At 40.6% G+C, this 12,622-nt stretch overlaps 1 protein-coding gene across 2 annotated transcripts in view; it reads left to right on the top strand.

The window, feature by feature from the left end:
- SLC9A7 (solute carrier family 9 member A7) overlaps positions 1–12,622 on the top strand; it is a 67,985-nt gene that overhangs the window by 34,841 nt on the left and 20,522 nt on the right. For both annotated transcript variants that reach the window (XM_084226221.1, XM_084226220.1), the window contains exons 5-12: positions 438–550; positions 1,866–1,971; positions 2,257–2,398; positions 4,654–4,759; positions 5,096–5,184; positions 5,297–5,410; positions 7,755–7,866; positions 9,198–9,351. In XM_084226221.1, the coding sequence (XP_084082347.1) occupies positions 438–550; positions 1,866–1,971; positions 2,257–2,398; positions 4,654–4,759; positions 5,096–5,184; positions 5,297–5,410; positions 7,755–7,866; positions 9,198–9,351 (936 nt within the window). The remainder of the gene's footprint in view (positions 1–437; positions 551–1,865; positions 1,972–2,256; positions 2,399–4,653; positions 4,760–5,095; positions 5,185–5,296; positions 5,411–7,754; positions 7,867–9,197; positions 9,352–12,622) is intronic.

Genomic DNA, 12,622 nt, shown 5'->3' with positions numbered 1-12,622 from the left:
TTCAGAAATCCTGAATTGTATTGGTGACCTTGGCTTGTGTCTCAAAGAATTTCACTAGAGAAGTGATCTATTATTATAGATTGTTCTTACCTCAGAGCTTTTGGCATATGTATTGTGTTGGGAGAAATAATACTGAGGGGAATGTTGAGCAGAGAAAACTTGGTGGGAAATGGAAGAAACATGTAGACTCTGTGCTAATTGTGTGAAGATTTTAGACTTAGTGGTTTTATATGATGTCTCCTGGATTATATATTGCATGATTCACTTCATAGGGAAAAGAGTAGAGTTCACTTTGAGAGCTTTGTGCTACGCTGTTCAGTGTCCCACTGAGCTGTAGCATAAACAGGCCTGTCTGAAATACTGCTGCTTGTGCTTTCCCTTGGTCTGAAATGCACTGCGTTGTTTGACTTGGGATGTTCCTTCTTCTTTCTCTTCAGGAATCTCATGTATGGGGTTGTGAAGCTAATGAAGCTGGTGGGTCAGCTGTCTGATAAATTCTATTATACAGACTGCCTCCTCTTTGGAGCGATAATATCTGCCACTGATCCAGGTACCTTGATGAACATTTTTAATAACCTTCCAAAATGACCTTATTGTTAGGATTTCAGCTGCATATTAACAGGACTCTATTTTCAGTTATGTCATATTAGTATCTCTGAACCTCTTCTCTGAAACACATGCAAATTCTGAGTATTTTGAAAGCTGCTCTCTGCTGATTTATGACTGAACTGGCATGACACCATGGTATATTTGGAGAAAAGTCTAACTCTCCTGTTCAAATACTTAAATGTTTTTTGTTAAGTGGCTTCTTGTTAAGTGTGTATCAAGTTTAGTATGGCAAATAGATGAAATTGCTTTTTCTGGATAGCAGGACTTCCTTCTTCAGCTGCATTGCTTGGGGCTGGGTAGTTTAAGGGCAGTATTTGAGACTTTTAGCTTTTTAAGGTGAGAGATTTTCTGTTCCTTTTTCAAATAAACTTCATGTTTTATAAGTCGAGGCAGAAGAATGCTTTTCTGGCCAAGTAATTTCAGCTTTTGCCCAAATAATGTAGACATCCTTCAGAGCCAAGCAGGCTCACATTGAAGCCTCCACTTGACAGATCAGTTTGGAGGGCTGGCAAAGGTCAGGGGCCAGGGTGGGGAGTGCTGAAGTATGCAGCTTGACATTTAAAGCAGTTTATTTGAGGTGCTTAGTGGTGATTAGTGTGAAAATGGGAAGTAGCTCCTGTGATTGAGCTGAGCTCTGAACAGCTGGTGGTTGCATACAATTTATGCAAAAAAATCACCATGTGATTTTTGAAGTGCGTACATGGGAACATCTTCAAGATCATGATCTATCATCTCAGAATTTTCTTGAAAGAATGATTATAAATATTTAGCACTCCTGTCCTTTTTAAATTATTTGGAAATTCACACCTGTGGCATAATGGATGCTTAGGGGAACACTTAGGATCATTTGTACTATTTTACAATGGCTGAAATAATAAACCTGTGTCAACAATCCATACAGCTTTTAACAGCAGGAAGAGCTGTGCAACATTTTGTTTACTGTTTTATATGCAATATATTCTAAAATAATATCAGGGCTTTTGCAGAAGGGCTTTGTCTGCCCCATGCCCCTTGCTCATGGGGCCTTGCTATGAACACTGTGCAGATGGGAGGACAAAAGAGCCACCTCTTAATGGAGCTGCCCTAAAACTGGTGGAGGAATTGCTTACTTCTAGGTAAACATGACTATGGTTTCCCATTTTAGTTTTGATGTTGTTACTTCAGTTCCTGTGTTTTCTTGCTTTAGCCAAACTGGAAAGTCTGTTCCACAGCTCATGCAGTCATTGCAGTGTTGTTTTCCTCTTTTCTTTCTGTAGTTACCGTGCTAGCAATATTTAATGAGCTGCATGCTGATGTCGATCTCTATGCCCTTCTCTTTGGAGAGAGCGTGTTGAATGATGCCGTTGCCATTGTATTATCCTCGTAAGTAACTATGGGGATTTCTACTCTGAAATTACTAAATTGCTTTTGGCATTTGTCTAAAATAAATGCTTTTTCTGAGAAACATTATTTTAAATTTAAATTGATTGCCTTTAACTGGATTGATAACCATTGCAAACATTTTCCAAGGCCCTAATGCATGCACAGGCCAGAATGACACACATGCCTTCAGCACGGGATTGTCTCCCTGTAGCTCAGGTAGTGTTGCTACAGAAAAAATCTTTCCTGACGCCACGTCTAACTTGTCATTGTGTTCTCTCTTTCTAGATCTATAGTTGCCTACCAGCCAACAGGTGAAAATACCCATGCTTTTGATGCTGCAGCGTTTTTCAAGTCTGTTGGTGTTTTCCTGGGAATATTCAGTGGTTCTTTCATGATGGGAGCAGTGACAGGGGTTGTGACAGCTCTGATATCCTTTTTCATATTTGGTATTCCAGCTGAGATGGCACATGGGGATATTATCAGGGCTTTCCCATTTCCCATTATAGCAGAATTGACTCTAGCTTGTTTAATTCTGAGTGTGAAGATGTGATCAGTATTCATTTGACTTCTTTTCTATAGAAAGACGTTATAGATACCCACAGAAATCAACTGTTTCCAATAAAACTGAGGCCATACTAGAAGTTTTAGGGATGCTGCTGCAGCAAACCAAGGCATGTCCTAATAATGTCTAATTTCTTTTTATGGAGTTATAAAACTTAGGTTTTTTTATTAGTCTTGAAAGACATCTCCTATGATAATTGGTATTTGATTCTGTCTTCAGCAAAATCTCTCAGCTATTTCTGACCCCCACAGCATTCTTTGAGTCCTGCATTTAAACTTTCTGCCAGAAATACGATGTCATACATCTTGGATAAGATTTTATCTCTGTGAGAGTTTAACTCAATAACATGATGTAGTTATAGTACCACATTGTATATTTTTACTAAATTGCAGAATCTGACTGGTTGAAAAGTTGTGAAATACAAGGCCATGTCTAACAAATAAAGAAAATAAATAAGAAAAAATAACTAAAAATTTAGTTTCAGCTAACATTTCAATTTGATCAATTATATGAAATAATAAAGTTTTTTTCTTTTCTTACCTTTCTCTCAGTTTGAGCTTCCTCCAAAATGAGGAGCACAGGTTTTCATTTCAGATTTAATGAAATATTTTGCTATGGTTACTGACAATAGCAGCAAGGGGAATAAACAGTTTGGTTCACAAAACTGCCAGAAAAGACTGGAAATAAGGAACTGGTTCTGACAAGGCCTCTTGCCTAACTTTGGGGGAACAAGGTTCAACCTCTTCCTCTCCCATGGAGTGACTGTGGCTATCCAGTTTCCTTAGGCATCCATGAATGTCCCTTGAGCCAGGCACTGGGATTATCTGAGTACCCTGTGAGGAAATGGGTTCCAATTTTTGTTATGGTGGATGTGGCTGCTTCAGAAGCATGATCTTAGAAAATAGATCTGTTTTAGGGAAGTGGTGGGGAGGAATTCAGCTGAGCTCAGAAGTTTTAGATGTGGTTTCTGTGCAGAATTAACAGCTGTTTAAAAAGTATGCTGTGTTTTATATTTGGTGCAATGCCAACATGGAGATGATTTTTTTTTTAAATAATGCTCTGGGCTCTGTTTTGAGAGTAACCTTCTGACCAAGTTAGGTCATGGCTGAAGGTGTGTCTGGAGTATCTGTTTGTCCTAGTCCAAGTCAGCAGAGAATGTCAGCAAGAAGTGATGTGAGTGGAGGGATGGCACTGGTTGCCTTCATATGAACTGTGCATAGCTGTTTGCACCTCAGATACAGTGTGTGTGCTGTTCAGCGTGTACCTGCTGCCAGAGTAGTGTTCAGGAAATAAAACCAACACCGAAAGGATTCTATAAATATGTGAACAACTTTTTTTTGTAGTGTGTGAAGAGCTAAATTTAACACCACTAAAGTCTGTTCCACTTCTTCAGTAGCTGTATGAATTGTTAATTCAGTGTGTGCTTTGATGTTCCTCAGGTTTTGCTCTCCTCTGCAAGATGAACTTGTTTTTTCTTTCCTTTGAAAGACTGAGCTGCTCTGAGTTGGCTTTTTCTCTAAAACACATCAGCACAAGGAGAGGAAATACATTTGTAGGCAGCAATTTTTTTGCCTTAAAAATACTGAAGTAACCATGCTTGCAGGAAAAGACTTATTAACAAATCTGAGAAGAAAAATTCTTGTTGATCTTAGGGTTGCTGTAGTCAAGAACAGCTCTATAAATTAAATGCTTTTGAATTCATTTTATGCTTTATTTGAAGGTGGGAGTGGGACTCATAATTGAGGTTGGCAGGGGAAACAAAACATCATTCCCCCACCAATCCCCTAAAAAGCCAAGGCACACACAGTCTAAAAGGAGCAGCAGGTATATATCCCTTCCTTGCTAGCACTTCAAAGGGAATCATAGAATAAGATAATATTACTTCTAAGAGGTGGAGCCACACTTTATGCTATTGATATACACCAAAAATAACCAAAACTGATTGTTGACAAGTTGAATCTGAACTTTTCCTTGATGTGTTGGAATTTGCATTTTTTCAGCATCAAAAGTGTTTTGTTTTCCAGCAAGCATGGGCTTCTGAAACATAAAAGTATTTTTCAGAAGTACTGGGAGCAGAGAAGCCAAAGATTTCCTTTTGATCCCTTAACAAGTGACTTAACGTGACAAAGTTTACCAAGTTGCACTGCTTCCCCCTGCTGGAAACGGCTCTCTTCTTCTTGATGTCCTGGAGCACTTTCTTGCTTGCAGAAGCATGTGGATTTACTGGTGAGTCGCTTGGATTTAAGCACAGAAGTCCATCTCAGCAGCTATTTTCCCACTTTTTCACTAAAGCTTTTCAATGAGAAATATAATTGTGCTTAAAGATGGGTTGTTGTGTTTTTTTGCCTTCTGTTCCATGTTGAAGCTGCAGCTCACTGTGTAGCAAAGGCAATGGTTTGGTTCAGACACCATCTCCCTAACCTGGTATCTCACTCACTTGAATGGAAGAGTCATAAAATCTCAAGGTTAAGGATTGTCTATAAATTAAATGGAGCTGGTGAAGGGACAGTGTGGTGAGCTGGCAGTAAACAGGCTGATTTTCACATGTGGTTCTGTTCACAGGTGTGGTGGCTGTCCTCTTCTGTGGAATTACCCAGGCACATTATACATACAATAACTTGTCAGTTGAATCAAGAAGTCGCACTAAGCAGGCAAGCATGTCTTTTACCTTTCTTACAGTGCATTGCTGTAGTAGCCCATGTACTTTTGTTTTTACAGCATTTTTTTTACTTGGCTTTTAACATGTGATGGTTTTCTCTCTAGCTCTTTGAAGTGTTGCACTTCCTGGCTGAGAACTTCATATTTTCTTATATGGGCTTGGCACTGTTTACTTTCCAGAAGCACGTATTCAGCCCAGTTTTCATTATTGGAGCTTTTGTATCCTTTTTCACATGGTGTGAGGTTTCTCTATTTTCTTATGTGCCCAAAAACTTGTGATGTCTGTTGGCTTTATCAAACAGAGAATGGTGGCTGGCCTAAGTTTTCCTAATGTCTTGCAGGCACAATAATTTGGAGAAAAATCTTTGGTTACACCTTACATCAAAGCCCTAAGCCTCTGTGCCACATAGTTGTTGACTCTGTACCCAACTGTTACAAGCCACATAATTTCACTAGATAAAGAAATGAATATGCTTTACTACGTGCTTTGGCTATTGACAGCCAACACTGCTTGTGTTATTCTTGTATTTTAACTTTGGGGACCTAGAAAAGGATTAGTTTTTCTCTCCACTCCCAGTGGCCCCTTGAGAAGGCAAGGGACAAACTTCAAATACATAAAAAGGAATGTGGGTGAATAGATCATCTTTGAGCAATTCCCCAGAGGTCAGGTGATGGGAGAGAGAGGAACTGAACTGGGGTGCAGACCATTACATGAAGGGTACACCATTAAAGGTTCTGCCATTGTCTCTGGCTGACTTGGTGCCTGGCTCTCAAACTCCCCAGAACTGAACACTTTGTAGTAGTCACACTCATGTAAGCTCTGCATCCTGCCCCTGTTGAAATGGATCATGTAACTCTCTCCTCACTATATTCCTGGCTGCTTGAAAATTCAGCAGAATTATAAGTGTGCATGAAGAAATGGGAACCAGTCTTCATTTCCCTCTGCCTGCTGTAGGAGTAGGGCTGTTGGCAATGGAGGTAAAACCCTGTAAAAGGACATATGTGAGGCTGTGTATGAGATGTACTTATTCTCTCTTCTTTCTACTGTTTTCCGTACTACTTCTCAGGATTTACCACATCTGTTTTTACTTTCCTTAGGCTGTTTACTTTTTTCTGGAACAGTAATAAATTTTCTCCTGTGTCACCTCACGTCCACTTTCCACTGATCTAAGAAATGCTCCAGAGCCCTGCAGATATTGGATAAAGATATGAACAGAATAGTTGCACCTGGCATACTAAACAATGCAATTTTTCATGCTTACTGAGGCCTTCCATCTGCTCTCAAGTTGTGCTGTCTGCCCTGGGTTTGTTTTCAGTAGTTGTTTCTCGACCTACTTGCCTTTTAATGCATTTTCCACATCTTTTTCTACTACTGCACTTAACCTCTGTTAGCTCTTGAGTGCTTTTCTACCTTTGTGAGGAGGGCATCCAGTACTAGCACCCGTGTTTCACTCAACACCTGTGGTCCCCACTGAGTTAACAACGTGCAAAGGAGAAATGTAGAGACATCACCAATTGTTGAAAGCAAAATGCTGGACTGTAAACACAGAGCTAGAGCCTCAGCATCCTTGGCAAAATCTTACCTATTATTCCTACATACATTAGTCTTGATGGGTTCTGATGTCTGATTCCTGCAGTTCTCAAAAGGACCGGAATAAAAATTGCTTGGAATAGTTACATGAGGGTTATTGTACAAAGTAATCATCAAAATCTGATTTTTCTAGATATATACCCTGCTGACAGTATTGCTTTACTTTAGTTTGGCAATAATCCAGTGGTGTCTAGAGCTCTTATACTCTCTTTATTTCTTTTCCATGGGAGATGTATTATTCTTCTAATGTTCCCATTCCAGCAGCAAATTATCAGTGTTTGTTTGGCTTCTGCCCGTGTTGGCATTTTATAGGATTTCAGCCCACCACTCCAGTTTTTCCTAAAGTACTCCTTATACAGTTGAGAGTGTTTTCAGCTTTCTGCTTCTTCGCTGGATGTTTTGCACCACAGTGGGGATGCTTACCACCTACTGTCATGAATTTCTGCAATGCTCTTTGATTATTCTTTTACAGCTTCATTCTAGTGCTGACAAATGGCTTTTGGATTTATATTCTTAGTAACTCTGCATTGGTGTTTGCTAGCCATTAGGATATTTTCCTTCTGTAGGAGGCGTGACCACTTGCTGGTCTTAAATTGGTTTCCCCTCTGTATACAGGGCTGCATTTCTGTTCTTCCAAAACTCAAAACTGAGTGGTGCTGGTGATAATTGCTTTAAGTGTGAATTTTCAAATTAAAGCCTTCATTTGTACAATTGGTCATTTTAATACTAGGTATAATTTCACTGCTCATCTAAAAACTTAGTTTTATTAGTAAAAATGTGCATTTTGTGCAATCACTTCTGAATGCAAGTTGCATAAAATTGGGGAAAGACTGCTTTAGATACACAGCTATAGGAAGAACACTTGATATCATGATGTAAATCTCTCACTAAAACAAAACTTCATGTTAAAGCCAGGTAGCAAAAACCGCACACCTCAAGAAAAACAAATCCTTAACCCTCAGCTGCAAACAGGTTGCAATCTTTTTGGGCAGAGCTGCACATATCTACCCTCTCTCCTTCTTGTTGAATTTGGGCAGAAGGCATAAGATCAGCTGGAGCTTTCAGCACATGATGATGTTTTCAGGTAAAAGCAAAAATTCTGGGCAATGCAAAAAGTCTTAATTTTAACTCATAAGCAATCGACTCTGCTACCTTCTGTTTTTGTGATCCACATCCATGCATCCTAAAGGGAAGGCCTACTGATTGATGTTGCAGCATGCCATCATGTGTCCTTCAGCCTTTACAGAAAGTGTGCTGTCTCTGGGCTGGGTGACATCTTGAAATGCTACCTGCTCACAGCAGGCAGCACCTCTTGCTGGGAATAAAGCATTTTCATTTGAAGTGCTTGTGAAGGACATGGGAGAATTGGGATGTATCTCTTCCAAAAGGTTATTTCTAACTGAGAGGATGTTCACATTGTGCAGAAACAGATACCTGCTGGGAAAATCGAGGTGTATTTATGGGTACCCTTTCCCATTTGATTGGACAAAGGCATTTGACTTAAATTGTCTTGTAATTTCTGTCACACAGACAACTCTTTAAATTTGTTATTTAAGGCAAATTATGTATTGTGTGTCTGAACATGTGCATCCTCAAGAAGTTCCAGGGAATCCTCTGTACAAAAGAGAATAGAAAGAGGATAGAGCCGGGCTATTTCCAGTGGTGCCCTGTGCCAGGCCCAGAGGTAATGGGCACAAACTGGAACACACAAGGTTTTGTTTGAACATCAGGAAACCTTTTTTACTAAGTCCAAGCATTGTTCAAATTTTCCAGAGAAGTTGTGGCACCTCCCTCCATATTCAAAAGCCATGTGGATGTGGTTCTGTGCAACCTACTGCAGGTGGAGCAGGGGTTGTTCAAACAGGGGAATTGAACCAGATGAACTCCAGGGGTTCCTTAAAAAACCTCAACCATCCTGTGATTCCTCGACATAGGAAGTCTGCAGGTGGTCTAATGCCATGGCCTGTTCTTGCTAGTGAAGTTTCATAACTGGGAGCAGAGGAGAGGAATAGTCTGCCTGTGACCATGTAATTAACTAGAATTTCTAGCTGATAAAAATGTCAGGTCAAGAACTCACATTTCAATTATGGATTCAACTGGAAAAGTCTGAATTTTTATCTGATTCAGGGAGCTGCTTAACTTACATAATGTTTTGCTGTTGTTCACAACTTGTTAGTTTCTGGAAGTATTTACACCTTTTCACAGCACTGGTGGATTCTGTAAGGAATTTCTATAGGAAACCAGGAGAGTTACAATATTCTGTTTTAAACTATCCCAGGGCATAATTTATCAGGGAATCTAAGGAAATTAAAAGCTGCTGGAGCCCAGTGCTTTCTGTCTGACAAGCAAAGGTGCTGTGCTCTCCACAGTCACGTCTGCACTTCTGAAGCTGTGCTGTTTCATTCTTTCTGATAGGCCTCAGGGGAGCCATGGCATTTGCTCTGGCTATACGAGATACTGCTACCTACTCCCACCAAATGATGTTCTCAACAACTCTGCTCATCGTGTTTTTCACTGTGTGGATTGTTGGTGGAGGCACAACCCCCATGCTGTCGTGGCTGAACATCAGGTTGGTATGCAGCTGTGTGCTGGGGAAACTTCACTTTTCAACAGGCAGCTGTGCTAATTTGGCACAGTTCTACAGAACTTGTTTGGTGCTTGCTAGAAGAATTTAGAGCATGGTATTTATACAGATATATATATATATATATATAGGTATTTAGGACATGATATTTTATAGAGGAAGGTGCTAGTGCTAGGAAGGTGAAGAAAATGTTCTAATGCTGCTGGGATTCAGCCCAAAGGTGCTCTGGTGCTCTGCAAGAAGGTATCTAGGTCTATGTCAGTCCAGCAGGATATGGAGTAGTGATGCCTGATAAAGCAGCTCTATACCAAAAAGAAAGAATTAATCTAGTCCCATATAAACTTCATATTATACTAAGACTGTTCCCTTTCTTTTGGCTCTTGATAATGGGCCTGTTAAGGTTTTTAAGCTCAGTAGATTCTTTATTGGGTGGTGCTAAGGGGGCTGTACTTTAAACAAAACCTGGGATTTGTTTAAATAAACTGGGATAAATGGGATCCTGCTGGTCTTTGGGCTATGTTTCCTCCTGTTTTGAGGAGATCTGTGAAAATGGTAAGTTGCATGATTATAAATGTCTGACTATAAATCCTGGCTAATACTTAGTACTTTTGACTGCATGTACTTTCATATTTGAGACTATTTATCAAGAGGTATGCTAGAGAATCACAAATCAATCATTGCTAAAGTCATATATATTATAATTCTGGAAGTTTTGGCCATTTGGGAGACAAAGATAAATAGAGGGGAATTAAAACAAGACAAGCTGTACAAGCCTAGAGTGCAACCATTACCTCTACACAGGGCTCCTTCAGTCATCAGCAGTAGGACAGGACTGAATTCCTGCATGTGGCCCAGCCCTTGGCCAGCTGCAAAATCGTTCTGAGGTAGCAGCTTTTTTTTGTCCCACCCTCCTCCATCGAAACCAGGAAGCATCCCAGATTATGCACTTCCTCCTTTAGCTAATCTAGTCAGTAGTGAGACTCCATAAGCCTGGCTGATGAGCTGGTCCTGTGGGCAGAGAGGACTAACTCCATATCCATTCCAGGCTTATCCTGGCAAAAGTCATTAGTGTGACCAACAAGGCACAACAGCTGGAAAGGCTATGGTACCATTCCTAGAGGAGCAACTACCAAAAGGTAGCTGACTGAAGCATAGTTTTGAGTGTTCAGCTGTGGTTTTAGGAGGGAGATTTATCCATCCTTGCGAGTAGGCAGTAATTTTAACTGTCACTTTTTTGGCATGGTTGACAGAAAATAAAGGCTTAACTTTCCTGTCAAAGGAAGGATAACATACATAACAAGGGAACTCTACATAGGAAGCATTTTAGAGAACTGGTCTCTCTGCAGCTGGCTCGGTAGGCACTGGCCTGCCAGAGATGCAGTCTGCACCTTCTGGGACCACAAAAAATCCGATTTCTGCCGGGAGGTGGCGGCCCTGTGCAACTGATCGAGAATTAGAAGCTTGGCACTGCTGAGGTACCCCCAGCGGTTAGCAGTAGTCCTGATTTTACAGATTAAAAAAAAAAAAAAAGAGGGACAAACTATTTTCCAGCTGAATTTTTAAATCATGCTAGTTATCTCTTTTCCACCCCCTTCTACTCAGTGGAAGGGGTAAACAGGAGGAGAGGACGCTGTCCCAGCAGTGTCCCAGTGCCTGGCTCAGCAGCAGTGCGTAGTGCTGAGGCAGTCCCCAGGCTGAGCAGTAGGTAACTTGTCCCTAGATGCCTGCTGAGCCTTGGAACTTGCCCATTAAATTCAATTGCCAGAGGGTGGAAATAAGCAGTGGGTGCATGCAGGATTATTTAGCAGAAAAGAGGTTATAAGGTAAAAGGTGGTTTGCTTCCTAGATGAAGTGAAGGGATGTAGAAAATAAATGCCATGTGTATGTTGGACTGAAATGTCAGGATTTGTGGGGACTCCTGAGAGTCCAGTTCTGATGTGAAGGTGATACCCATTGTAGCAGGAAGGCAGGCAGGCAGGCTGCTCAGCCATTACCAAGTCCTCATGAAGTATTTGGCCTTTCTTCAGTGTGGATTCAATAGAAGGCCCATGTCTGGGCAAGTCAGAGGAGCCAAGACAGACACCAAAACCAAAGGGGCATATTTAAGGTGGTGCCTGCATGAGTTTGGTAGAACTGTACCAGGGAGCTGACTCCAGCCAGGAGTGTCAGCCTGGCCTGATGCTCTGAGCTCATGGGGAAGCAGCTGTGTGCATGCAAGGGGAAATGCCTGCACAGGCATCCAGAATAGCTTGGCTGTGGCTTGGAGGAAGAGGCACTTGCCTGCTGGCCACACCGTTAGCAGCGCAGCATTTGGGATCCGTGCTTGGTTCTTTACTTACTGTTGGTTCCCTCCCTCCCATGATACAAAATATTAAAAGTAGGTAGGGGTAGAGAGGCTAACATGCAAATTAAGTGTGGTAAAATAAAAAGCAGTATAAGAAGGAAAATAGGCAAAAAATGCTCTCTGCCTCCTCTTGCGGTTCTGAAAATGTCAGATATTCAGATGAGCGGTTATTTTTTCAGATAGGGCAGGTTACCACAGGGACCAGGCTTTTATATAAAGATAAGCAAAGGACCAATGGTTTGTAGCAGAGGCTTAACTTCAGTTTATGCTTAACTGGTTGGAAAAGTGAGGTCACAACTTCAAAACCTGAGCAGAAAAATAACAGGATCTTGAGATGCTTTTGATTTCTGCCACTTGAGGAAATTAAAAACCAACATCAGAAACTGGAGTTCAAGCCGTGATATCGTGTGTTAGAGTTCCTCGGCTGACTCTCAGTGAGACACATCCAACATTTGAGTGGTAAACAGTTACACTTTCTTAGTAGCAGATTTTTTTTTCCTTAGAAACTAAAGCATGATCTGGATATTAAAAATATAGTCTCATCCTTTAAGACCTAAACAAAGAAACAATTTCCTGGCTGAAGCTTTAACAGTTTCAGCAAACTTGAGAGCTATGTAAATCAAAACCACTGGCAAAATTCTTCTCTTCAAAAAAAATAGCTGACTTCTTGTTTCATTTATCTGTCACAGGAAAAAAAAGGGAACTCCTAGCATTTGTATTGCAAAACAATGTGTTTTCCATTTTTGATTAGAGGTTAGTGACCTGGTTCCTTTCATGTTCAATGAAGCAACACATGGATTAGTGCCTTCCTCTCCTTCATAACCTGCTGCAAATGCAGAAGTTATTGCTTATTTTAATGAAGTAATTTCAGTTATACTTAGAAACCTTTTTATAAATCTCAAAGCATTATAC

Source organism: Fringilla coelebs (genome assembly GCF_963513975.1).
Source record: "Fringilla coelebs genome assembly, chromosome: 2".
In the NCBI taxonomy this organism is placed as follows: Eukaryota; Metazoa; Chordata; class Aves; order Passeriformes; family Fringillidae; genus Fringilla; species Fringilla coelebs.
The sequence above is the reverse complement of the archived record's forward strand: the minus strand, read 5'-3'. Positions and strand labels throughout refer to the sequence as shown.